The sequence below is a fragment of the Centruroides sculpturatus genome, unplaced genomic scaffold (genome assembly GCF_000671375.1).
Source record: "Centruroides sculpturatus isolate CEXI.00-Female unplaced genomic scaffold, Cexi_2.0 scaffold1038, whole genome shotgun sequence".
In the NCBI taxonomy this organism is placed as follows: domain Eukaryota; kingdom Metazoa; phylum Arthropoda; class Arachnida; order Scorpiones; family Buthidae; genus Centruroides; species Centruroides sculpturatus.
The window spans coordinates 264,079-289,241 of NW_019385501.1; the positions used below are offsets into that span (position 1 = coordinate 264,079).

At 27.7% G+C, this 25,163-nt stretch overlaps 2 protein-coding genes across 4 annotated transcripts in view; both read right to left on the reverse strand.

Moving 5' to 3' along the window:
- LOC111639601 (calmodulin-lysine N-methyltransferase-like) overlaps positions 1-14,605 on the reverse strand; it is a 75,408-nt gene extending 60,803 nt beyond the window's left edge. For 2 of the 3 annotated variants that reach the window (XM_023385491.1, XM_023385490.1), the window contains exon 1: positions 14,459-14,605. In XM_023385491.1, the coding sequence (XP_023241259.1) occupies positions 14,459-14,542 (84 nt within the window). In that variant the 5' untranslated portion in view covers positions 14,543-14,605. Of the gene's footprint in view, positions 1-14,200; positions 14,421-14,458 lie in introns of those variants that run through there. The other variant, XM_023385492.1, reaches the window with a different exon arrangement.
- Positions 14,606-15,492: 887 nt separating this feature from the next.
- LOC111639599 lies at positions 15,493-23,218 on the reverse strand. The gene is made up of 6 exons (XM_023385489.1): positions 21,913-23,218; positions 20,364-20,486; positions 20,011-20,048; positions 19,820-19,933; positions 17,453-17,597; positions 15,493-17,381 (listed from the first exon to the last, which is right to left on the reverse strand). Exons 1-6 carry the CDS (start codon positions 22,121-22,123, stop codon positions 15,985-15,987), a joined length of 2,028 nt encoding a protein of 675 aa, XP_023241257.1. The 5' UTR covers positions 22,124-23,218; the 3' UTR covers positions 15,493-15,984.
- Between the last annotated feature and the right edge of the window lie 1,945 nt (positions 23,219-25,163).

The window sequence follows — 25,163 nt, forward strand, 5'->3', positions numbered from 1 at the left end:
GGCTACTAGAGTAGAGCCTCGATTATCCGACCCCCGATTAACCGTCACCTCGGTTAACCGACAGTCCTAGTCGGCAAATTTCAAATGTCCGCTAGTGATGTGGCGCTACAATATTTGGCTATATCTTGGCTACTTTAATATTATTTTTACGTGTTTTAGCTGGCAACACTGGCTCGACCATAAAAGGGAGCCAGTATTTAAACGAGGCTTAATTTTCTAATTTTTAACGATACAATAGCGATGATTATTATAAAAAAAAATTTTGTTAGGCTTAACATCGATGAAAATTCAACGCGAAGTAGGTTAATAGCGATAAACTAATATACTAATTACATGGGATATAATAATATACTACACTAATAATGGATTTTTTCATACTTTTCGGTTATCCGACTTTTCACTTATCCGACCAACCCCAGTCCCCAATTGAGTCGGATAATCGAGGCTCTATTGTATTCTTGTGTGAACTTCAGTGGCATGCCACTTCCCTTGTATTTTCTAAAAAATAAATACGTATTAATTTTAATTATATGAAAATAATCACACAATATTTTATTATAACCACATTATGTATCTTATTACAAATTTCTATACTACACGTGAAAAAAAAAGTTAAGATTGCTATTGTATATTTGAATATTAGTGGGGGAGTGGAAGCGCTGTATTGTCAGCATCCAAAAAGCCAGATTCGCGCAAGCGCTTTACAGACCACCAACCTCACCCGGTTTAGCCAGTGGGAGCCTAGGACCTTGGGTGGCTGCTACATATATAACGCATCCAATTCTATCCAGGAACGGTTAGTTCTGGGCTGTTAGCCGCCTGCCCGCTAGGTATTTGGCCACCCTCACTCCATTATGTGAATTCTGAGCAGATTTATAACTTAACCCAACCGATAAGAATTTACTGGTATGATTTATGATAGTTCTGTATAGCTGACAGGAGTTTAAGAAAATCTGTTAAAATATTTGATATATTTATTCCGCTCTCTGATTTTATATTACTCATGGATTTCAATGTTAAACCAGTGATATTACGATTTCCTATGTCCCATCTATAAGGGGATGTAGAAAAAAACATGTACAATTCTTGTATGACGTTAAAAAATTAACTGTTACTTTGGTAGCATAATTTACAACTAAAGTTAATGAATGAGAGAGATGCACCAGATACAGAAAAAGCTCTAGAATTTATTTTCCTTAAATTTACAATTTATGTATCCATTTGTCATAAAAATTTGTCTTTCCACTTTTTTCCCGAGACTACAAATATTCGAGTACAAAGTAACTGGTTTTGACTTATTTCTTCTTAAGAAGTATTTAACTAATTAAGCGATTAGGGAATTGGGGACATAAACAAAACTCTGATGAAAGTGCTGAAATTTTACTTAAACAAAAGCTTAACCGAACCATCTCTAGCCGAGTACAGTGGAGACTGATTTCTTCATATTATTAGACGTAATAAAGACAGACATTTTTCCAGTTCAACGAGAGTGACCAAAAACTTGTAAATTTTGGAAATTTCCATGGACAACACCATGGTCCTAAAACGAATTAGTTAGAAAGCAAACGACAGACAATCTATTACGTTTAACATATTTAGACTTTTACAGCTATGGTGAGAAACGTTTAAAATTTACAACAACCCTGTCGCGTCTTTTTAGGTATATTAGTGATGTGACAAAAGAGGCATTTGAAATTGACCGGTATCGGCACCCTCGGGATTTGGCAGCCCGCGTGCATGTACACACCACACACCAAGCAGGACCGTCTCTGATTCCACTCGTAGGGAGCTATTTGACTAAGTGGTTAAGATTTAAAGAGTAAAGAATATTTTATGTTATTTTTATGTACATTTCATTACAAAGCTATATTTAATTATAATTTTCTTTAAAAGTATATTCATACAATTGTTTTGTACCAGAATGTTTTGTACCAGATATATATATCCACCACACATTTTATTTCACCAAGTAAGTTTTTATAATTTTATTTTTAATTTTAGCCCTTATATCGTGGCTAGCGATTCGGAATGTAATTGCGATATTGAAAATTTATTTTAAAAAAGTTTTGGCTCGAGATCATATAATGAAAAAGAAAACATTATTAAAAGAGAAAAGCCAATGCCTAAGTTAAATATAAAGGCTTCAATAAAAAAATTTGTTCGATATTTTCACGATATAATGGCTCTGTAAATGCATAAAAATGCAAAAATTGTTTTGTTGGCTTGCCTACTATTTTCAAATGAAATTAGTGTGTGGAATAAGAATGGCTTTGACAATTTAGCTGGCAAAAGACGCGAAAAATCGTCGATTCTTTCGTATATGAAGCAATTTGGAAATCGAAGCGGAATAGAATTTAACATTATTAAATAATATAAAATAAATATTGAAAATTGTAACGAGATAGTTACGGTTAATAGATATATTATATCTAAATAAATAAATGTTATATGTTTTTATCAAAGCAAGAATTGGCATTTAGAGGGCATATGGAATATATTGGATCTAATAACAGAGGTAATTATATTGAATTTGCTTATTTATTAAGTATGTCAGATAAATAATCTATTAAAAATGCATTTAAAGAATTAACTGATTGCCCCTGGAAGTCGGCTTCTTATAGAAAAACAGCTTCCCTATCATCAAATGTCACGGCACACCACTGGAGAACATTACTACAGCACATAGCAGCTACTGAATATTCCATCCAAATAAAATTAAGTGCATTCTCGCCATCACATATCAAATGACATTAATCAAATACCAAAAGTATATAAATACTTTACTGATGATAACTTTGGAATCATTTAGTAATCTCATATAGCCGTATAAATCCTGGACCATATGTTCTAATCCCAGAGCTTAATTAAACTTTAATTTAAATCATAAATTTAGATGACTTCAGATGTAAAATTCACCATCAGAATGATACAGAAGTGTATTCACATATTCATTTATAATATTTAAATGGGATTTTAACTTCTCATATTTACTATAATGACCTATATTAAAATCAGCTATAGTATAAATTTTACAAAAATGCAGAAACTCAAAACACAAAGCAAGATAATATAAATTTTATTATGAAAAATCTACACTTTTTCACAAATACTTATGGTCAGCTGGGAATATAAGTTCAATAGCATAACAAATGCATATTAATATACTATACAATTATACTAGACATTCAAGTATCATCAAATTCTTAAACAGCAAAAGTTATTTGATAATTTTCAGAAAGTATTTAAATAATTTAAAATCTGTTATGGTGCATATTTAATTAATCTTCTTGCATTATTTCAAATGTGCTTTATTCTTGTATTTTTCTTATTAGAAAGTCATTTAAATTTTAAGACATTTAATTTTAATTTTATTTTTATCATTTATAGTAAATAAAAATTTAATTAATAATTTAAATTTAATTATTAATAGGTACATTTTATTTTTTATATTGGAGTATTTCTTGGAAGTTATAATCAGATGCTAATATTAAATATCAGCACAATGATATTAAATTATTCAAATTGTTTGAACTAGTTTGAAAGAAATTTTTTAATGTAAAGTTAATTTTTATACAGAAATCTATTTTTATTATAGGAAAAATTTATATAATACTTTGATTTTTATCTATTTTTAAATTGCTATGATAAAATATTGAAATAAATAAATAAATAAAAATAGGTTTTTTTTAAGTATTCATTCTTATTTAATTTATATTAATAATTTTATTTTATTTAAAAAGATGCACCATAATTTAAAAATTTATATTGTATTTTTGTTTTATTGTAAAACTTGTTTTACATATTTATTATATTTTTTCTATTTTGTGATTTAACAATCATTAAAAAAAATGTTCTATACCATGACATTTGTATTCAAATTTTGTTTTATTATTCAACTTTTGTTTTATTATAGAATTGCCATTCTGTAATAATGTTCCTGAAGATCTATTTTAATATAATATAAATAACTTAAACTGAAAATGATAAAAATTAATTTTAGTTTAATATATTTTTAGAATGCTTATTAAAATTTACCACCAACGTGAGTAAATCCCAGGAGATCTCCATTACATGATCATTACAAAACCACTTATTTTGTAAAGCAATTATTAACACTAATACTAATGATAGACTATTGTATAACAACCAGTCAAATGCTTCTCTAGTATTGTAAGAAATTTAATTCATTCTAATACCTTAATTATTCATTGTCTCATCATGGTAAAGGACAAAGACTGTTCCAATAGAGGTGATGTGATATTCATAGAATGATTATGATATACAGCAGAATGAGATGAAAATAATAATAGACAACTATAGATAGATGATTTATAATCATGTACTTTTTAAATTTAAATAGAATTGTTTTTTAGATTATGCAATCAATCAAGATCATTTCTTTTATTTATATTAAATCATTTTATAATACATACATATAATATTAATGTTCTGCTTATTATACACTTCAATGAACTTCCTAAGAAAATATGTTGTAATCAACATATCATTAACAATATAAGTTTCATAATAATTACAATAAAATTATTCAAAATGATGTTGGATGTAAATAATTAAAATAAAAGTAAGTATTTATTAATGTCTGAAGCCTCTTCTCGAAAAGAGATTTAATGATCTGTTTGTATCACACAAAAATACAGTAGTATTTTTATTTTTTTTCTGTTCAGATGATTGTTGTGATGGATTTATTAATGAATCTGTTTCCATTCTGAACTAATGACAAGTAATAATGCAATCTATTAGTTCTTAAAATAAACATCACAAAAATTTTATAAGTTTGAAATTACATGATAAAATATCCAATCAAATTATTCACTACCATCATTCACTACCATCAAATTATTCACAAATATTCATAAATTATAGACTATGTTGGATAAAGATATAGACTGGTTGTTGCTTTTTAAAATTAGCTTCACAATAATTTTCTTAGACAACATATAGTAATGAATAATAATAAAATTGGTCTGTAGAACAGTTTTGTCCAAACAATAAGAAAGATTTAGAGAAACTAAACAGCAAAGTAATATAGCAAGAATTATCAGTTACAACAGTACTGTATTTCTATTTGCACAATAAAGATAAAACTATAAAAATATAGAATAAATAAAAACATAAATATTGCTTGATAATAGCTCTCTTTATTTAGCTATTAATGTACAAATATAACACAAATTCAAAATCATTTGTAATATTAATTAAAGTGAAAGTATTAATTAAATCAATGTTTATTATATTGATATACCGTATGTATGACATATATACAGTGATTTTTTATTTAAAGTTTGTATTAATTATACACATATATATGTGAGGATCTTATCATACTGGTGTGATAAGCCATCATGTATATATGTGTATAATTAATACAGACTTTAAATAAAACATCATTAATTAAGGGCTATAAGCAATAGATTATTCACTTGTATATACAGTGAGTTACAAAAGTGTGCATGCAGAGTGAAAATTTTGAAAATTACATTTCCAGAAAATAAATTTATTAATTATCATCTTCTTTGTAATATTTAAGTATATTAATAGTACAAAAATAATAGTATTGTAATAAATTTTGAAAAGAAATAATTTAATAATACAGTAATTCACTAAAAGTAGTGTTGCAAAAATGTGAATACAAACAGTATTTAAGTNAATGACTTGTCAAAATTTGTTACAAATATTATAAAATCACTTAATGTTATGTTTTATATAATACATTTAATTTGATCACTCTTAAAAGTTTATAATTAACTCCAGTTTAAACTTAATAAATATTAGTATTTAACATACTCGACAACAAAAAAAGTTGCTATTTCAATGATAATACATCCTATACAATCATTTCATAAATATTTTAAAGATAAGCATATTATTTCTTGCAGGAAATTATTTAAAATAATTTTAGTTTATTATTGATGTTTTAAATTAATAAATGAAGATGTAATTAAATATAACTGAAAAATATTGAATTATAAATTCTGTTCAAATCTGAAGTAAATATAGACAAATAAATTTATTAATTATCATCTTCTTTGTAATATTTAAGTATATTAATAGTACAAAAATAATAGTATTGTAATAAATTTTGAAAAGAAATAATTTAATAATACAGTAATTCACTAAAAGTAGTGTTGCAAAAATGTGAATACAAACAGTATTTAAGTAAATAAAACATTTATTTAATATTTTGTTTGTCACCTTTAGCATCTATAATAACTTGTAGGTGATGTACATTTAATGCTATTTTTTTCATAAAAGTCTGGTGAAATTTTTTCCCATTCTTGGACTAAAACTCTTAACTGTTGTTTTGCTCTGATTTCAAAATTTTATAGTTTATTTTTAAACTCTGCACATAGATATTCTGCGGAGTGTCAGGTGATTGTGGAGAAGTCAGTAAAAAATGAGAAATATTATAGGCAATCCATCGATGCACAATTCCAACTCCAATTTTCCTGTTCCAACTGCTGACATACAGCTCCAAATAAACACATTTCTACCCACATATTTAACTGTTCCCTGCACTTCATATTCTTGAAAGCTATCTTTCTCCTACATGCCTCCACGCATACTTTTTACCAATACTATCAGAGGCATCAAATTTGCTTTCATCTTAGAAAAGTACATTTCTCCAGTACCCAATGGGCTACTTTTATAATATTTTATACGAAAATGAATTACAATTGGCAAATTTTTAAAATGAGGAGTTTTCTGACAGCAATGCATGCTTTATATTGGGCTTTATGCAAAGTCCTGCTTAATGTAGATTTATGTACTACAGTGCCAAATGATTCTTCAAGCTGTGTTTTGAATTACTTTAAATTAAGTCAGGCTCCTTGCTCTACTGTATTTATGAGAAACTTTTTTCTGTACATTGAAGTTTTTGCAGCAAATAACTTCTTGATATATTATCCTTAGATTTTGTTTTATTATTCAACTTTTGTTTTATTATAGAATTGCCATTCTGTAATAATGTTCCTGAAGATCTATTTTAATATAATATAAATAACTTAAACTGAAAATGATAAAAATTAATTTTAGTTTAATATATTTTTAGAATGCTTATTAAAATTTACCACCAACGTGAGTAAATCCCAGGAGATCTCCATTACATGATCATTACAAAACCACTTATTTTGTAAAGCAATTATTAACACTAATACTAATGATAGACTATTGTATAACAACCAGTCAAATGCTTCTCTAGTATTGTAAGAAATTTAATTCATTCTAATACCTTAATTATTCATTGTCTCATCATGGTAAAGGACAAAGACTGTTCCAATAGAGGTGATGTGATATTCATAGAATGATTATGATATACAGCAGAATGAGATGAAAATAATAATAGACAACTATAGATAGATGATTTATAATCATGTACTTTTTAAATTTAAATAGAATTGTTTTTTAGATTATGCAATCAATCAAGATCATTTCTTTTATTTATATTAAATCATTTTATAATACATACATATAATATTAATGTTCTGCTTATTATACACTTCAATGAACTTCCTAAGAAAATATGTTGTAATCAACATATCATTAACAATATAAGTTTCATAATAATTACAATAAAATTATTCAAAATGATGTTGGATGTAAATAATTAAAATAAAAGTAAGTATTTATTAATGTCTGAAGCCTCTTCTCGAAAAGAGATTTAATGATCTGTTTGTATCACACAAAAATACAGTAGTATTTTTATTTTTTTTCTGTTCAGATGATTGTTGTGATGGATTTATTAATGAATCTGTTTCCATTCTGAACTAATGACAAGTAATAATGCAATCTATTAGTTCTTAAAATAAACATCACAAAAATTTTATAAGTTTGAAATTACATGATAAAATATCCAATCAAATTATTCACTACCATCATTCACTACCATCAAATTATTCACAAATATTCATAAATTATAGACTATGTTGGATAAAGATATAGACTGGTTGTTGCTTTTTAAAATTAGCTTCACAATAATTTTCTTAGACAACATATAGTAATGAATAATAATAAAATTGGTCTGTAGAACAGTTTTGTCCAAACAATAAGAAAGATTTAGAGAAACTAAACAGCAAAGTAATATAGCAAGAATTATCAGTTACAACAGTACTGTATTTCTATTTGCACAATAAAGATAAAACTATAAAAATATAGAATAAATAAAAACATAAATATTGCTTGATAATAGCTCTCTTTATTTAGCTATTAATGTACAAATATAACACAAATTCAAAATCATTTGTAATATTAATTAAAGTGAAAGTATTAATTAAATCAATGTTTATTATATTGATATACCGTATGTATGACATATATACAGTGATTTTTTATTTAAAGTTTGTATTAATTATACACATATATATGTGAGGATCTTATCATACTGGTGTGATAAGCCATCATGTATATACGTGTATAATTAATACAGACTTTAAATAAAACATCATTAATTAAGGGCTATAAGCAATAGATTATTCAATTGTATATACAGTGAGTTACAAAAGTGTGCATGCAGAGTGAAAATTTTGAAAATTACATTTCCAGAAAATAAATTTATTAATTATCATCTTCTTTGTAATATTTAAGTATATTAATAGTACAAAAATAATAGTATTGTAATAAATTTTGAAAAGAAATAATTTAATAATACAGTAATTCACTAAAAGTAGTGTTGCAAAAATGTGAATACAAACAGTATTTAAGTAAATAAAACATTTATTTAATATTTTGTTTGTCACCTTTAGCATCTATAATAACTTGTAGGTGATGTACATTTAATGCTATTTTTTTCATAAAAGTCTGGTGAAATTTTTTCCCATTCTTGGACTAAAACTCTTAACTGTTGTTTTGCTCTGATTTCAAAATTTTATAGTTTATTTTTAAACTCTGCACATAGATATTCTGCGGAGTGTCAGGTGATTGTGGAGAAGTCAGTAAAAAATGAGAAATATTATAGGCAATCCATCGATGCACAATTCCAACTCCAATTTTCCTGTTCCAACTGCTGACATACAGCTCCAAATAAACACATTTCTACCCACATATTTAACTGTTCCCTGCACTTCATATTCTTGAAAGCTATCTTTCTCCTACATGCCTCCACGCATACTTTTTACCAATACTATCAGAGGCATCAAATTTGCTTTCATCTTAGAAAAGTACATTTCTCCAGTACCCAATGGGCTACTTTTATAATATTTTATACGAAAATGAATTACAATTGGCAAATTTTTAAAATGAGGAGTTTTCTGACAGCAATGCATGCTTTATATTGGGCTTTATGCAAAGTCCTGCTTAATGTAGATTTATGTACTACAGTGCCAAATGATTCTTCAAGCTGTGTTTTGAATTACTTTAAATTAAGTCAGGCTCCTTGCTCTACTGTATTTATGAGAAACTTTTTTCTGTACATTGAAGTTTTTGCAGCAAATAACTTCTTGATATATTATCCTTAGAATCTCTATTATATAATATAATCATTTAATAATATTCTTTGATAAAGATGCTATATCCCCATATAAATATATATCTCTCCATAGACTGAGAATAATTTCGCTTTCCTATATGGATAATTCCCTCCTTTTACCCATTGCCATCTGCTTAATTTAAGTTTTTTTTTCCCCCAAATTTTTATTGAATGTATTATATTTTAATTAGTCTAATAAAAAGTAACAATACTTACTACATTTAGACTAATAAAATTAAATATAATTAATTTTATAAAACTAAGAAAGCTATACAACACCATATTTAAATAAAAATTTATAGTAGTATATAAATTAAAAAAAAAAAAAATATGGCTCAGATGGAATCAAACTCATGAATACATGATTAATGTAGTTAATACTTTTTAATTATTAAAGAAATAAAAATCACTAAATTATGAAATATTTTAAACAAAATAAATGCAATCATTTCATTATTAAAATTAAAAACAAAAATAAAATGCTTTAAGTAACTTTATATAGATAGATAACAAAATCACATAGAAAAAGTGGGCAAGGGCTCTTGCTTGACTTTCCTGGCACTTGAACAGTAGGTTAAGGAGACCAGGAAAAAAAATCCAATAGTTTTCAATTATATCACAATATGAAATTGAAACAACAAATTTCTTTTAAATTTAAACACAGGCACAAGCTCAAAGTTAAAATTATGTATGATGCCATCTGTTACGAAATTTTATTGAAAATTAATTTTTATATTATTAATTATAACAAAGAGAAAGACATAATTTTGAGAGCAGAGATGACTTTCTAAAACAACTGCAAATGCCAATAAAGAGTGACATTTTCATTAAGTCCAACCCCACTCAAAGATATGACACAACTCTGTTGACATTTAACCATCAAAATTTAACAGCATCAATACCTCATATATAGAAATAATCCCACCATGTTTCAAACTTTTTGGTCAATTCAGTCCTGAAATATAATGCAAAATAAACATCATCACAGAATTTTGTAAGGTTACTATTATTATTATTGGGCTGTAATTTGAAAATTGTAGACCTATAAATTCCCACTGTTGTCCATTTGTCTTTCATTAATCTCAAGAACAGAGTTAGATGAAAGATGAGGCCAGATATGGAAACCTTAGGGCAGGAAGCCTCGATTAACTATATAAGAACTTCCGATGCAAACTGGAATTCAATTATTTCAATTCAAAAATTCCCCCGAAAGGTGTTAGATAGATGAAAAGACTATTGTTAAAGGAAAAACATGATGTACAGGGGCAAGCCACTACTAATTTGAGGTGGTGAGCATATATTTTAAATTAATTAAAAATATGATTTAAAATTACAGCCTGACATTGTGACAATGATAATTGCTCATTTTTATTTATTTATTATTTTTTTACATTTTGAGCTTGTGGGTCACAATGTTGAAAAATGCAAAAAACACTAGGGGGAGTTAAATTTTGACTAATCACATTTTCCCTATGTTATATTCTATAACAGTCAGGAAAGTAACAACATATAAACTATGGTACTTCAAAATAAATTTAAATTACTGTAAAGCTTACATTATAAAGAATCTATAAAATAGATTTAATCACAAATTTCTCTATTTGTTGTAAATATTTTGTTATATATCAAATATATAAAGCATAATATTTTTATCTAAAACAACAAAATATTTAAAAATTTTGCAATGTCTTAATGAAATAAGATTATATCTATTCCATTTATAAAAAATAATAGCATGGCTGATCAAATATAGTTAAACTATTTATATATAGTAACAAGTTTTTGGTGAAATTTTAATTTTTATTCTGGTTTCAAATTTGATATGAAACATTTTCATGAAATTCTGAGTAATCAAACTTTGAAAAAACATTGGTTTCGTACATGAATGATTTTATTCATTTCATTCCATTCTTTTTCCACTCATCCAGGAAACTGTCACTTTTGTTTAAAATTCATAAACAATAATACCTCCATTTATGCAGTCTCCATTTGCACAAATTCACTTTAATGCAGCTGAAAAGTTTTAAATTTTACACGATCAATCAACTAGATATTAGATCCCACTACAATGCATAAATTTAAAATTTTTAGGACTAAATCTGTTAATTTAACTTTACATACATTGTATGTATAGTTGTATTTTGCATACATATTATAATTATGCAAATTTGGGAGTTCCTGATTTAATTTATTCTGCAATCTCATATACATTTGTGTAGTAGTCATATTTATTGTTGTAAAAATTGACAATGGAACTACAGTTAGGAGACAGTGACAAATATGTCTATATATTTAGCTTGGAATGATAGTGTTCTGTAGATTATGATGCTCGTATTTTTTCTATATATTTTCTTTATAATGTATTTAACATATGATAGAGATATTGTGTATGAAATACTGTATGTCTTATGGTTTGTGAAAGGTGATCAGTTTAGCATCTCTGTTGTGTTAGCATCTCTGTTTGTTTAATTATAAACAAAACATTTGTACAACTACATCAAGAGGAATAAAATAAATTCTGAAATTTTATTAAATTTACTTCATTTTATATATAGAGTTTATTATTCTATCACTTACAGGTGCTGTATTATTAAGTATTAAAGTGGAGTTGTTTTTCATAATGTGACTTCATGGCTCCATTTATGCAGTTTTCATTTACATGCTGTTTTTGTGGAACCAATTACTTGCATAAATGGAAGAATTACTGTATAAGAAATTATTGGCACATATATATATTTCTATATTCAAGGTAAATCTGATAGAAAATTTCCTGATTACATCTAATAAATTTTTTCACAAGGCAATGTGATTCACAAATTTTATTTTTATAACAATTATGCAGAATATTAAACTTAGACTAAGGTTCTTATTTTAACTTTATAAATAAATATCATTTAATATATAATAATAGTATAAATTTAAAATGTAATATGACATATTAAAAATTAACTAATATATATTTTTTTAAAACTTCATATAAAATGTTTTAAAAAACTGTCTTTTAATAAAAAATAAATTTAGATTTAGAATCATGCAGAATATGGCAGAATTATTTTTATATATTGCAACCTAGTGATATATTATTCCAATTAAAATATGCTGAACAAACATCTGAAGCAGGATTGAAGTCAAAGGTATAACGAACAATGACTTGTCAAAATTTGTTACAAATATTATAAAATCACTTAATGTTATGTTTTATATAATACATTTAATTTGATCACTCTTAAAAGTTTATAATTAACTCCAGTTTAAACTTAATAAATATTAGTATTTAACATACTCGACAACAAAAAAAGTTGCTATTTCAATGATAATACATCCTATACAATCATTTCATAAATATTTTAAAGATAAGCATATTATTTCTTGCAGGAAATTATTTAAAATAATTTTAGTTTATTATTGATGTTTTAAATTAATAAATGAAGATGTAATTAAATATAACTGAAAAATATTGAATTATAAATTCTGTTCAAATCTGAAGTAAATATAGACAAATAAATTTATTAATGCTACCACTTACATTTTTTCCCCCCCTTCCTTTTTCCTTAAGTATAATATAAAAATAAATTCTAAAGGACAGTTGGTAAATCAATTTAGTTATGACAAGTATCTAAAAATAAACTCCTCTTTTCAAAACTCAATAAATATGAAGTACTTTTATTAGAACAAATATGCATAAAGGTTTTTTGGGCCTATAAATTCGCAATCAGAATAATACATTTTTATAGTGATTATAAACTTATCTTTACGGATCTAATCTTCAATCTAAACAGTTTTTGTATCACGTTTGTCCAAATAAAAGTCTACAGACTTAAAAAAATTAAGGTTTTATATATAATTTTGCTATAATGTAATTTCTGATATTTATTCAATTATTAAGATTATTATTTATTTATTTGTCTAGACTGGTATAATATAGTCAAATCAAAAATAAAAAAAATAATCAAATATGTGAGCACTAAGTTTTAGCTCTGCAGAGGACTTATCACAAACTACTGACACAGTGCATGATAAGATAAATCACACAGAAATGGGCAAACACCAGTTATTTATTGTTTCTGTGCAATTTCTCTGGCTGTGTCAACAACAGTGGCGCACTCAAAATTTAATATTGGGAAACTGAATTCAATGGATTAAAAAAATATCCAATGCAAATGCAATAAAATTCTCACCTTTTACATGACTGCTAATTCATTGGTAGTATAGAAATAGAAGACATGACATAATATAAATAAAAAATTCATTTTAAATAGGAAAAAATTTTGGAAACTTTCCATTATTTGCTTTCTTTTTTCTTGGGAGGATGCCTGTGACCCCTTGGCCCCATAGGTGCACTACCAGTCAACAGCATGTGATAAGCCCTCCACAGAGCCAAAACTCAGCACTCACTTATTCAATTATAGTAATACAAGGGCAAAAAGCAAATCAAAAATAAGAAAAATAAACTATCTGTAAAAAAAATAAAAATAATAATATGTTTTTGTTGAATTATATTAATGTTTATATGTATTTAGTAATTACAAAATATTGATTTTCAACCAAAGAAAATGAATAAATATACTTTCAGACTAAAGTAGCGAGTGAACAATTAGGAATAAAATATTATTATAAATTAATTAAATTTGTATTTTAAAAATAAACATTTGTATTAGTTAAACAGCAAAAGGAAGAAGACGTAAGCCAAATATTTTATTGTGAAAACAATAAACGTACTTCAAATTCTATTTTTAGATCTTCATCTCTAATATTAAATCCAGATAAATTTCTTCTACTTAATCGTTCGAAACATCGCTCCTATTTAAATATCAAACGCCATTCTTAATATAAAAATGCATCTTTGACATCATTTTAAACATTACTTCTCATTCAAATCTTAAGGTATCATTTAATTTCGCGCAAAATTCGAATTTAATGTTTATTTTTCGAGTCATATCGTAAACGCTTACGAATTGTTAATGCGAATAATCTCACCTTTGCTAATAAATTCCAGCGCATTTTAGCGACGGAAGTGTCCGTCTTTCTCATTGAGTTTTCCTTTCTAATGTCAACTGCCATCTTTGTTAATGTCTGGGATGCAGACGAAAATCACCGGAAGAGGGAGTAGTAATGGATGATAGAGACAGGTATAAATAAATAATTTTTTTTTTTCTTTTATCGTGGTTAATTTTTTTTAATATTTTATTTTTTAATTATATTTATAAATCACAATAATAATATGATCCAGGAAACTGTCACTTTTGTTTAAAATTCATAAACAATAATACCTCCATTTATGCAGTCTCCATTTGCACAAATTCACTTTAATGCAGCTGAAAAGTTTTAAATTTTACACGATCAATCAACTAGATATTAGATCCCACTACAATGCATAAATTTAAAATTTTTAGGACTAAATCTGTTAATTTAACTTTACATACATTGTATGTATAGTTGTATTTTGCATACATATTATAATTATGCAAATTTGGGAGTTCCTGATTTAATTTATTCTGCAATCTCATATACATTTGTGTAGTAGTCATATTTATTGTTGTAAAAATTGACAATGGAACTACAGTTAGGAGACAGTGACAAATATGTCTATATATTTAGCTTGGAATGATAGTGTTCTGTAGATTATGATGCTCGTATTTTTTCTATATATTTTCTTTATAATGTATTTAACATATGATAGAGATATTGTGTATGAAATACTGTATGTCTTATGGTTTGTGAAAGGTGATCAGTTTAGCATCTCTGTTGTGTTAGCATCTCTGTTTGTTTAATTATAAACAAAACATTTGTACAACTACATCAAGAGGAATAAAATAAATTCTGAAATTTTATTAAATTTACTTCATTTTATATATAGAGTTTATTATTCTATCACTTACAGGTGCTGTATTATTAAGTATTAAAGTGGAGTTGTTTTTCATAATGTGACTTCATGGCTCCATTTATGCAGTTTTCATTTACATGNAATGACACAATAGACGGCTACGACAAATAAATATTAAAAATTCATCATAAAAAATCTGCAGCTGAAAAGTAAAGTAGCTGTATAATTTAACAATAGATCATTGTTCATCACATTTAAAATTTATCACGTTTCTATTTAACTCACAAGGTTAATACAATAAAAACATTTTTCAAAATCTCAGAATAATTTCTGCAATATTATCAATAACATTTTTTAGATTTTCTTAGGTTCTTTTAACAAATAAGATGCTCGTTTCGATTTATGTACGCAAGTATAACCAGATACAATCAAAAATTAATGTGTGATGCGATGTATAAACTTCTATGTAAGTTTAATGTTTGATAACCTTTTAAAATTTTTGTTTTTTGTATTTAAAACAAAGCAGCAACTTTATTTTGTATATGCATTAAAAAATATAACGTTATATTTAACAATGTAAAAACGTAACGAAAACATTTTGGAATTACGAAAAAAAAACTTAATAAAATGAATCGTGAATTTAGCTATGTACATAATGTATTTAGTTTTTCTTTTTATATCAAAGCCGCATATGGCTAACAATACTAGGGCTTGTGGGCGATTCTAATTGTGGGGGTGGTGTGCCTGGACGCGACGTCACACGAAAAGACGATCTACTGCTAGGAATCACTATAGTATTTGGATATCCGTTATCATTAGTTCTTGTGTTATATTCTCCAGTTTCGTAGTTTTTCCATCTTCCACTAGAACCACGTTTTGGAGAACTACTTATTCGCTTTCTATTTTCTTCTTCCATATAATTCCAACTTTCAAATTCAGCTGGTTTTTTTAAACCAGCCGGAGAACCAGTAACATTGGCCTTTCGTAAAAGAAATTGTCTATGAGACATCATGACATCATCTAATTCACGTTCTGTAATTTCAATAACTTCTTTTTGATTTCTTTCCGGTTGACGTGAGACCGAAGGGATGCCGGAAACGTGAACGGAAGTAGATGCAAGTCCGTTGCTTCTTGAAATTCTACTCTGTTCGGTATCTCCAGGAGGACGTGATGTTACTTGCACTTTTAATATCGTCGGAGATTCACCGTGTCGACCAGAACAATGAGTCCTTTCTAACTGATTCCAACTGCTATTATAACCTCGTTGGGCATCTTTTTGTGATTTATCGTTTATAGATTTTTGTTTCAGTGAACTTTTCTTTTCTGTAAGATCTAAATTACTTTTTGATGATTCGCATTTCTCCTGTAATGAATTCTGGCTTTCTGCACTTCTTGCTGCAGATTCCTTGTCATCAGTTTGATGTACTTGGGCAGTAGTTTCAATAGAAACGATACTTTGAATCAAATTTGGCGGCGGAGTATGTGGTGTTCTTCGTTTCATAGCTGCACTTTCTCCTGCTAAAGAACAAATGTGGGCGTCAAGTTTCAACGATTCCCTAAAGGAATCGTTTATTCCCAAATGTTTACCATTTAAAGACTGAATCGAATCCATTTCGTCCGATTCAGAATTACCATTTCCCAATTCTTTTCTCCTTTTCGTATCTTCGATTATAACTTGAGCTAACATTCTTTCATTTAAAGAACCAGTAACCGGTACTGGTTTAGCTGGAATGGTTTCGGCTTCAAAATGAGATTTAAGTTTTTGGGCTGCAATACCCATACTTTGAGATCGCTTTGGTACCAGACCATGAGCCGGATAAGAATCTTTTCCTATTTGTGTTAGATCATCGATGGATTGGCTACGATAAAGTGGATGAAAAAGACGATGACCTCCTCCACTAAAACTAGAGGAGGCTAACCTCTTAGCATTGTTTTGTTGTTGAATTGAGGACGACTTATCTCTGGGAGATTCTAATTCCAAACGCACATCATAAGGAGAAGCATAACTCAAAATGGTAAGAGCATCCTCATACACCATATTTGAAAAGGACACAGTTACACTAATTATCCTGTCACCTTAAAAAAGAAATTTTATGCATTTTAGGAAAACATTGATTGTTATGTTTTATTTAATCATAAAGACTTACCAGCTTTAATTTGTCCTGATTCACTTGCAGGACCACGATGTAATACATCTTTTACAAAAATTCCGTCTCTCATATTACCACAAATATTAAATCCAAGACCGGTAAAATCGTGTCCTTTCAAGGATACTACGGTCCTTTCTGGTTCCTAAAATTATTTAATTTAAGTAAGTTTTATATAACAGTAATTTTAAATTGTTTTATAATTGAATTGATGATTAATTATTTAATGTTTCGAGCAGATCATTAAATTATAAAATTGACAATAAAATTAAGTATGATATTTATTGCCTTACAATATCAAAATTTAAAATATAAACGCAAGAAGCTATTAATGTAAAATTTGTTTGGCAATTTTTTTTATATTATAGATTTTATTTAGAAATAATATTTCTAGATATTTAAATAAATTTATTTTATAGTCAATTTAACATCTGTCTTCTGATTTTTAAATGATAAAACATTTGCAAAACTAAAATCAGTTTTCCTTGTATATAATTCCTATAAACCTATAGCCTATAAATAATATGGCCAATGATGGCGAACCCTTGACCCGCGTGACAGTATTAAAAAGGTATTGTACCTACATTAAATGTTAAAAAGTACAGTATTAGGTTTTTATACGTTATAAAATATATATATAGTAATACATATAATTATATAATATATATTTAATCTACATACTACATATGCAGACTTAAAATCAAAGTCCCAACAGTTGTCATGAAATGTTTTAAAGGGTTCTAATTACGAATCTCAGATAATTAAACAATAACAAATCTCTCATTAAACAAAATATTTGTTCCCCTTATAATTCGCATTATCTCTTGAAGTGAAAAGAAAATAATAAAGAAATAATATACAGTATTGAGTTACTATATTAATTGTTATTTTTTGACACATATTTAAAAAATTAAATAACAAAAAATACAAATTTTACTTTATTTTTTTATATTACTCAAAATTTAATATTTGATCCGCGATTTGGAATTAATAAATTTCGAATTCAATTTTGACCCACCTTAAAAAGGTTTACAGTTGCTGCTACAGGTTATAGCCTATATTAGTATATTATATAGTCTTATCAATTTATAGAGGCTTTGGGCCTACTGGTTTACGTAGATTATAACTTTAACTACCATCGATTGGAGCATCACTTACTGGTTCTGTTGCTTTCCAAGGGATATCGTATGAAGTAGTTTCAGTGATTAAAATCAAAACTCGTCTAAAAACAAATCCGACAAATATAAAAAAACAATAACTACAGATAGACCTACATCTTGAAGAAAGATAAACTCCTTCCTGATCGCAACAGACAAGATGCGTAAGAAGAGGAAAGAACAATAAATTATAGTTATATATGACTATGTTAAAAATATTCATGAATATCAATGTTAAATCAAGCCAGACATGATGTAAAACGGCATGATACTAAATCGCAATTATATGCTTATTAAAAACAAGCAATATACGCTAACATATGTAAATCTCTAGAACAAGAATAATGAAAAGTGGTGTTTATTTGACCCACTCAATGCATTTAATATTTTAATAAATATTTTAAATGTTTTAAAATATATCTTAATTAAATTTAAAAGTTGTTTTTTAAGAATATATGAGGATTCTGTTTATGTCAAAACTATTAATAAATAAAAATCTGTAGTCATTTTAATCCCATTGATTCTAAATGTAACCTCCAAATAAGATTCAGTCAAGTGCATAAAATATAGATTATGTTCTGTAAATACTGTATGTTATGTATTTTATAAACTAAATATATTTTAACATCAAAAATTAAATACTGCCGAAAGAAAATTAAGGCAGATAATGAAATAACTCCTAAATTTTGATAAGAAAATTAGAAACAAAGTCCAGAAAACCTACAATTAATAATGTAATATAATCATAAGTTATTATTAATGCTTAATTTTTTTATTTCTTGAACAGATCATATCTTACATTGCGATCATTTCAAGATTTTGTAGTCTCCATTGTATATTTAGAAAAATATTAAATTAATAATACTAAAATCCTAAATAAAAAACAAGCAAATTGATCTTCACTCAACGTTCCGGAAAGAACTTTTAAACTCTATTATTTTATTAAAAAAATAATTAACAAACACTTCAATTACCATTATAATTAACATTCTAAATACATCCCATTATGACAGACTAATTTATTTATATTTGTTTTGTTTTTCTTTGGTTTGATTACGTACTGCATGATCTATTTTTATTCATTTTGTTGAACTTAAAACGGGTAGTAGGCCAAAAAAGAAAAACCAGGTAGTGTTACGAGTGGGGAAGAAAAATAAATAAAAATTTTTGTAGTCGCGTGCGATTTATTGATAAATTTTTATTAACTCACCATAGTAAGACACGAATCGTCCATAGTTTTCTGCTTTTTGGTCGTGTAAAAAACGGACGTAAAGGGATTAGATTTCGATGATTTGGCCTTTTTGCCCTTGCTTCCGGTATTCGCCTAAGTAATAATTATACACAAAATTTTAAAATAAAAAAAAACACTTTAATACATTAAAAAAAACACTTAAAATTTACCTTTCCATTGGGTACATTTGAAAAATGTCCGTCGTGCGCTACAGGAAAAGAAAAAGAATTTTAATAAGGACGTGACACTGAAAAATTTATTAATTAATTTTAAAAATCAATTTGAATTTTTTAAACTATTTAAAATTAATTAACTTGCAATGTATTTAAATACGTAGTTAATGACGTCACGACATCCGGAATACAGTAATATGACGTTTGCATGCCAGTCACGTGCACTACGTCGTCTGCTACGTCAAAAAATAGTTTGTCGTCTGCTTTCACAGAAAAAAAGGTAACTTTCCTGTCTTTTACATCCGAATGGTAAACTAAAAAACGTTATATATATAATAAAATAAGTTTACCTTTGTCGGGAGTGTCGTACGCCGCATCATCTTCGTTTCTAAAATACGGATTATCGAAGGCAAAATTCGGTTTGGTCCCGATTTTTTGCACAACTTCACCCCCTTGAACGATGTGAGCGGAGACTGAAACAATATTTTAAACACTTAAAACTCACGTTTAAAGGAAAGAATGTGTGTATTTTTATTTAAAAAGTCATCCACACCATTGACCTCGTTCCCCGACGATTTAAAGGTTATGAACCCCGTGCAAGAATGACAAAAATGAAACGAATAAACTACGTAGATCAAGAATAAGAGTAATCATTGTTTCTACCGGAAAATCACGCATCTACATTGATTACGTTTGAATGTCGCAGGAAGCGAAACATCGTTTGAGGTCAGGAGATCCGCCTCCCTTCCATCCAATCATTAGAAAATCACTATGGTGCGTGACTTTGCGCTTTTATCACTGTTCAAACATTATTGTTAGAAATTATCTTGTCCATGCTAAAATAATGCGTTATTTAATTAGCAAATTTTACGTAGCTTACAAAATACAGACGAGTTGTAGAAATGTTTTCGTTTTTTAACAGCAGGGTGCGTTTTAATCGTTTCTGACTAAGCAGACGATTTTTTTTTCTTTTCGATAATTTATTAATAAAAAAATAATAATAATAATAGGAACCATTTTTTAAAAATTTAACTTTAAATTTAATCATTAAAAAACATTACCGTAATTAATTTCTGATTTCTTTCGCAACACAAAACACGTCACTCGAAACTTACCCGCTGACGTCATTAAGATTGAATCTTACTTCTGTGATGTCATAAATTACACCGTTCTTAAGTAATTTTAGCTGTATAATTATCCCTTTGTCGTCGGTAATAAATAAAATATAAATAAATAGATTCGAGTTAACTCTTTATAGATAAACTTGATTGTTATTCGAGTAATGCGTGATTAATTTAAATCTACTAATGAGGCAATACAGATAAGCCGAATAAATTATAATATTGTTATGCTTTATGGCGCCCGATAAAATGAATCTTTGGCATATATAAATACGATGTTAAGCTTCCTTGCAGTTTTAATACGATTTTCGCGTTAATATATCCTACATTTTTTTTCTAAGCAGATTTGAATATCCAAATAATAAAGCGGTCATGGAAGCATGAAGTCATGCCACATTAATTCCTTACTTAATAATAATTGGTAAATTATTAAAATTGTCGCCTTCAAAAATTCGAAAATTTGAGTTCTCAGTCGTGGGAATTAATCCGCTTCTCACAATCAATATTTAGATTAGTAAGTAGTAAAAAAAATTTAACACATTGTTCTACATTTGACCTAAAAGTTAATCATAATGAGTGAAAGGAAATGATAAAAAAAAAGCATTTAGAATTATAATAGGTGTGGTCATTGTCCCTGGCTAAAATCAGATAACTTTAAATTGTTGTTTCCTATGAGTTTAATTATAAATTTAAAAACATATTAAAATTAATGTCGTATACAAAAGCATATAAGTATATACATGACTACAAAAAAGGTAGAAGAATCAAACAAACATACCTTTTCTCCGTTTCGAAAAATACCAGGCAGCTGCCAAGCTCAAACTACTAAACACCAAAGTGACAATGACAGTAGCGATAACAATGCCAGCTACTCCACCGGCACTGTAGCACCAATTCTCTTGAGCCGTACAGGGTGACCAAAACAGAAAACACAGAAACAATTTTAATAACAAGTGCTTAGCCATGCCAACAACTATACGACAAAACATGTGCTAAATCCATCAGTAATAAATTCCAAGAGACCACCATGTTAAGTCTCTACAGTCGGAGTAACACCGACTCATAGTGAACGATTGCCAAATTAACACATTATTATTTACCTGGAAGCGGTGACATACTCACTCTCTCTCTACTCTTTCATTTGTTCTCAGTTCCTGCACAAAACTTTGTCATGTTTGAATAGACGCATGCGCATAGGTTGGTATGACTGGTCTGTGTTTTTGAATGGAAAAAGCGGCAGACAATGCAGGATTGCCGGGACCATCCACCTGCTCTTAGGTACAGGTAGGGAAGGCAGTCACTGGACCGGTTTGAGGAACGCATTTTATTAAGAGGGTTTACAGATGACACGTGGTAGATCTGTCTGATTTACATCGAAAGATGCACGCAATGTCTCCACATTGGTTCAAATGTTGTGGGAATGCCGTTCCGATATCCTGTTGCCATTTTTATCGTGTTATTTTTTTTTATATGTATATACTGTAGATACGCTTTTTGAAGAATTAATTTAGTAAACAGTATCGGGTTTACCTCCAAAATGAATGGAATGTATTTCCAACTTGGTTTATTGTATTCTTATCCTGTCTAAAAACATTATCTCCCTTTGTTAACATTTTCCTATTCGGATGAAGTACAAAAAAATATACCGATTATTGATTACAGTGATTTTAATGAGAATTAATTTAATATATATACATATACCCGTAACCAAAAACTTGCCACTTTAATAAGTCGCCAACCTTAATTAAATAATTAATTTATTCTTCCATAGAAAATTTTGCTCACACAGCTCTTTCTTTGCTTGCATACTACGTGAAGGATGTTCGAATTATTTTATTTATTATTAAGATTTGAATGTCATTAACAGTAAGGAGCTGTATACATAATTTTTTTGATGGGGTACCTCCATTTAAAATGTCCTTGACCAAACAGGAAAATTTTATAAACGAGTTTCATTTGGCGTGGTAAAGTTTAATTGGGACATTTGATGCGGATATATGGATATAATTCCAAACTTTAACACAAAAGACAAATCCTTTGTGAGTGAAATTAATATCATCCATGTAAACAACCGCTCCACATCCGCGTTCTACTCTTTCTCAGTCTCTTAAAATGAAAAAAAAGTTAGGGTAGATTTTTATTTAAATAGGCCTATATAAAATATGAAATGCACTACAATAATTTATTAATGAAACATATCAATGATATATGGTTATAACTATACGTAGGCCTGTATATCCTGTATATAGAAAGTTTCTTCTAGTGTTTTATATCTATCAAAATATACAGCTGTAATTTAATTTACATAATACTTAGAGAATGTCTTTACTTGTCTATAAATAACAGAAGTTTGTAACACTTCTTTAATAACCGAAAGAATTCGTGCTTGGATTCAAGCCACGCTCAACACGTTCAACAGGTGTTTCATTCCCTAACACATTTTGTTAATTTATAATGCCTTGACCCGACAAAATTTTCGATGTAATTTTTTTAAAAAACGCACTTTTTTCCATATAGTTTCACGTTTATGTGACAGATGGAGCCATGTGCTACTTTCAAATATAATTAACGTATCAATTTTCCCCCCTTCGAAATAAAAGAACTATCGTTAAAATTAAAAATAAGAAAATTACTATCCTTGATGCTTTAAAAATGGATGGAAAATATATGAAAATATTGCAACCGGTTTTCCAAAAAGTGGTACAAATGTCTTCACGGATAGCTAACCAACAATAACCAATTGTTGCTATATTCCGGTTAGATTGTTCGTTTTTATTTCTGATTCTTCGTCTCTGACGCGATGCTATGTTAGATTAACGTTAACCGAGACGTTGGAATTCCAAACACGTTCTAAAAAAACGTATACGTTAAGCAAGTGCTTACGTAATTAGGACTTCCGATCGGGATAAATTACGTGTATTTTATCATAATTCGTTATCATTACTCTAAAAAAATCATTAAATTTATAATAACAGATGGCGTTAGACGTCTATAGAATTAAATCTGAGTCTCAAACTTAATCCCATATTATATACAGTATAAATCGCGTAGAGTTAAGACCAAGGCCATGCAAATGAGGAGTTTGGATGTGTAACTCTCCTATTTGGATCAGTTCAGTTCCTTCTTAGTATACTATATTGTGTTAAGCTACTCTAATATACGACTACCTATATTGTAAAAATTTAAACCTCCCCCACCCTTTGAAAAATCCTGCATACGGGTCTGTTACAGACCCTTATAAGATTTTTACAAGGAATTTTTTAAATTAAATTCTCTTTTTTATATCGACTCTTACGTTGCTTTCTCACAGATATAATCTTATAAATGAATCTTACAAAACAGCGTAATATACGGGATACAAAGCTATAATCACGTAGGTCTATAAAGGTGCGGCTTCGATATGCGGAAGAAACAATAATATTCAAGGACACAAGTTGACATACGAATTCCCTTTCTTTCATTATTTTTTAACGGCTACTTTAGTCGTTTAAGTGAACTATTTTCTAAATTAATGCTGTTGTCCTCTTTTATACATAACATTTCAGTTTGTTTATTTATTTTAGTAAAACCAATTTAAATTATTTCTACCATTCGTATAGAGTTTTAAACGTTATTTGGAATAAAAATGGTGCGGAAATGATGCTTTATGCAGTAAATAAATTCTACCAACGTTAAAAATTGTTTAAAATACTGTATTTTTCAACAATGGTCAGCGTGTATGATCCAGTCATTACAATCAATTTTAAAGTATAAATTATAATAACTAGTATCAAAACAAAGACTTTCTACTATATAAGATTTAAGTATGGTAATTATACACGATGCATTCGAAGAATAAAAATGAATGAAAGAAATATTGTTAAAAATAAAAAATTTCTTATCGTGATTTTTGTTGTTGATGGAGATAATAATAGTTAATGTACGGTCTCAACCTAAATGCAGCTTTAAAATAAATAATTATCCAATAGTTTACACGCATAAATGATTTCAAATTACATAAATGGTTGACTTACTGGTAATAACATTGGA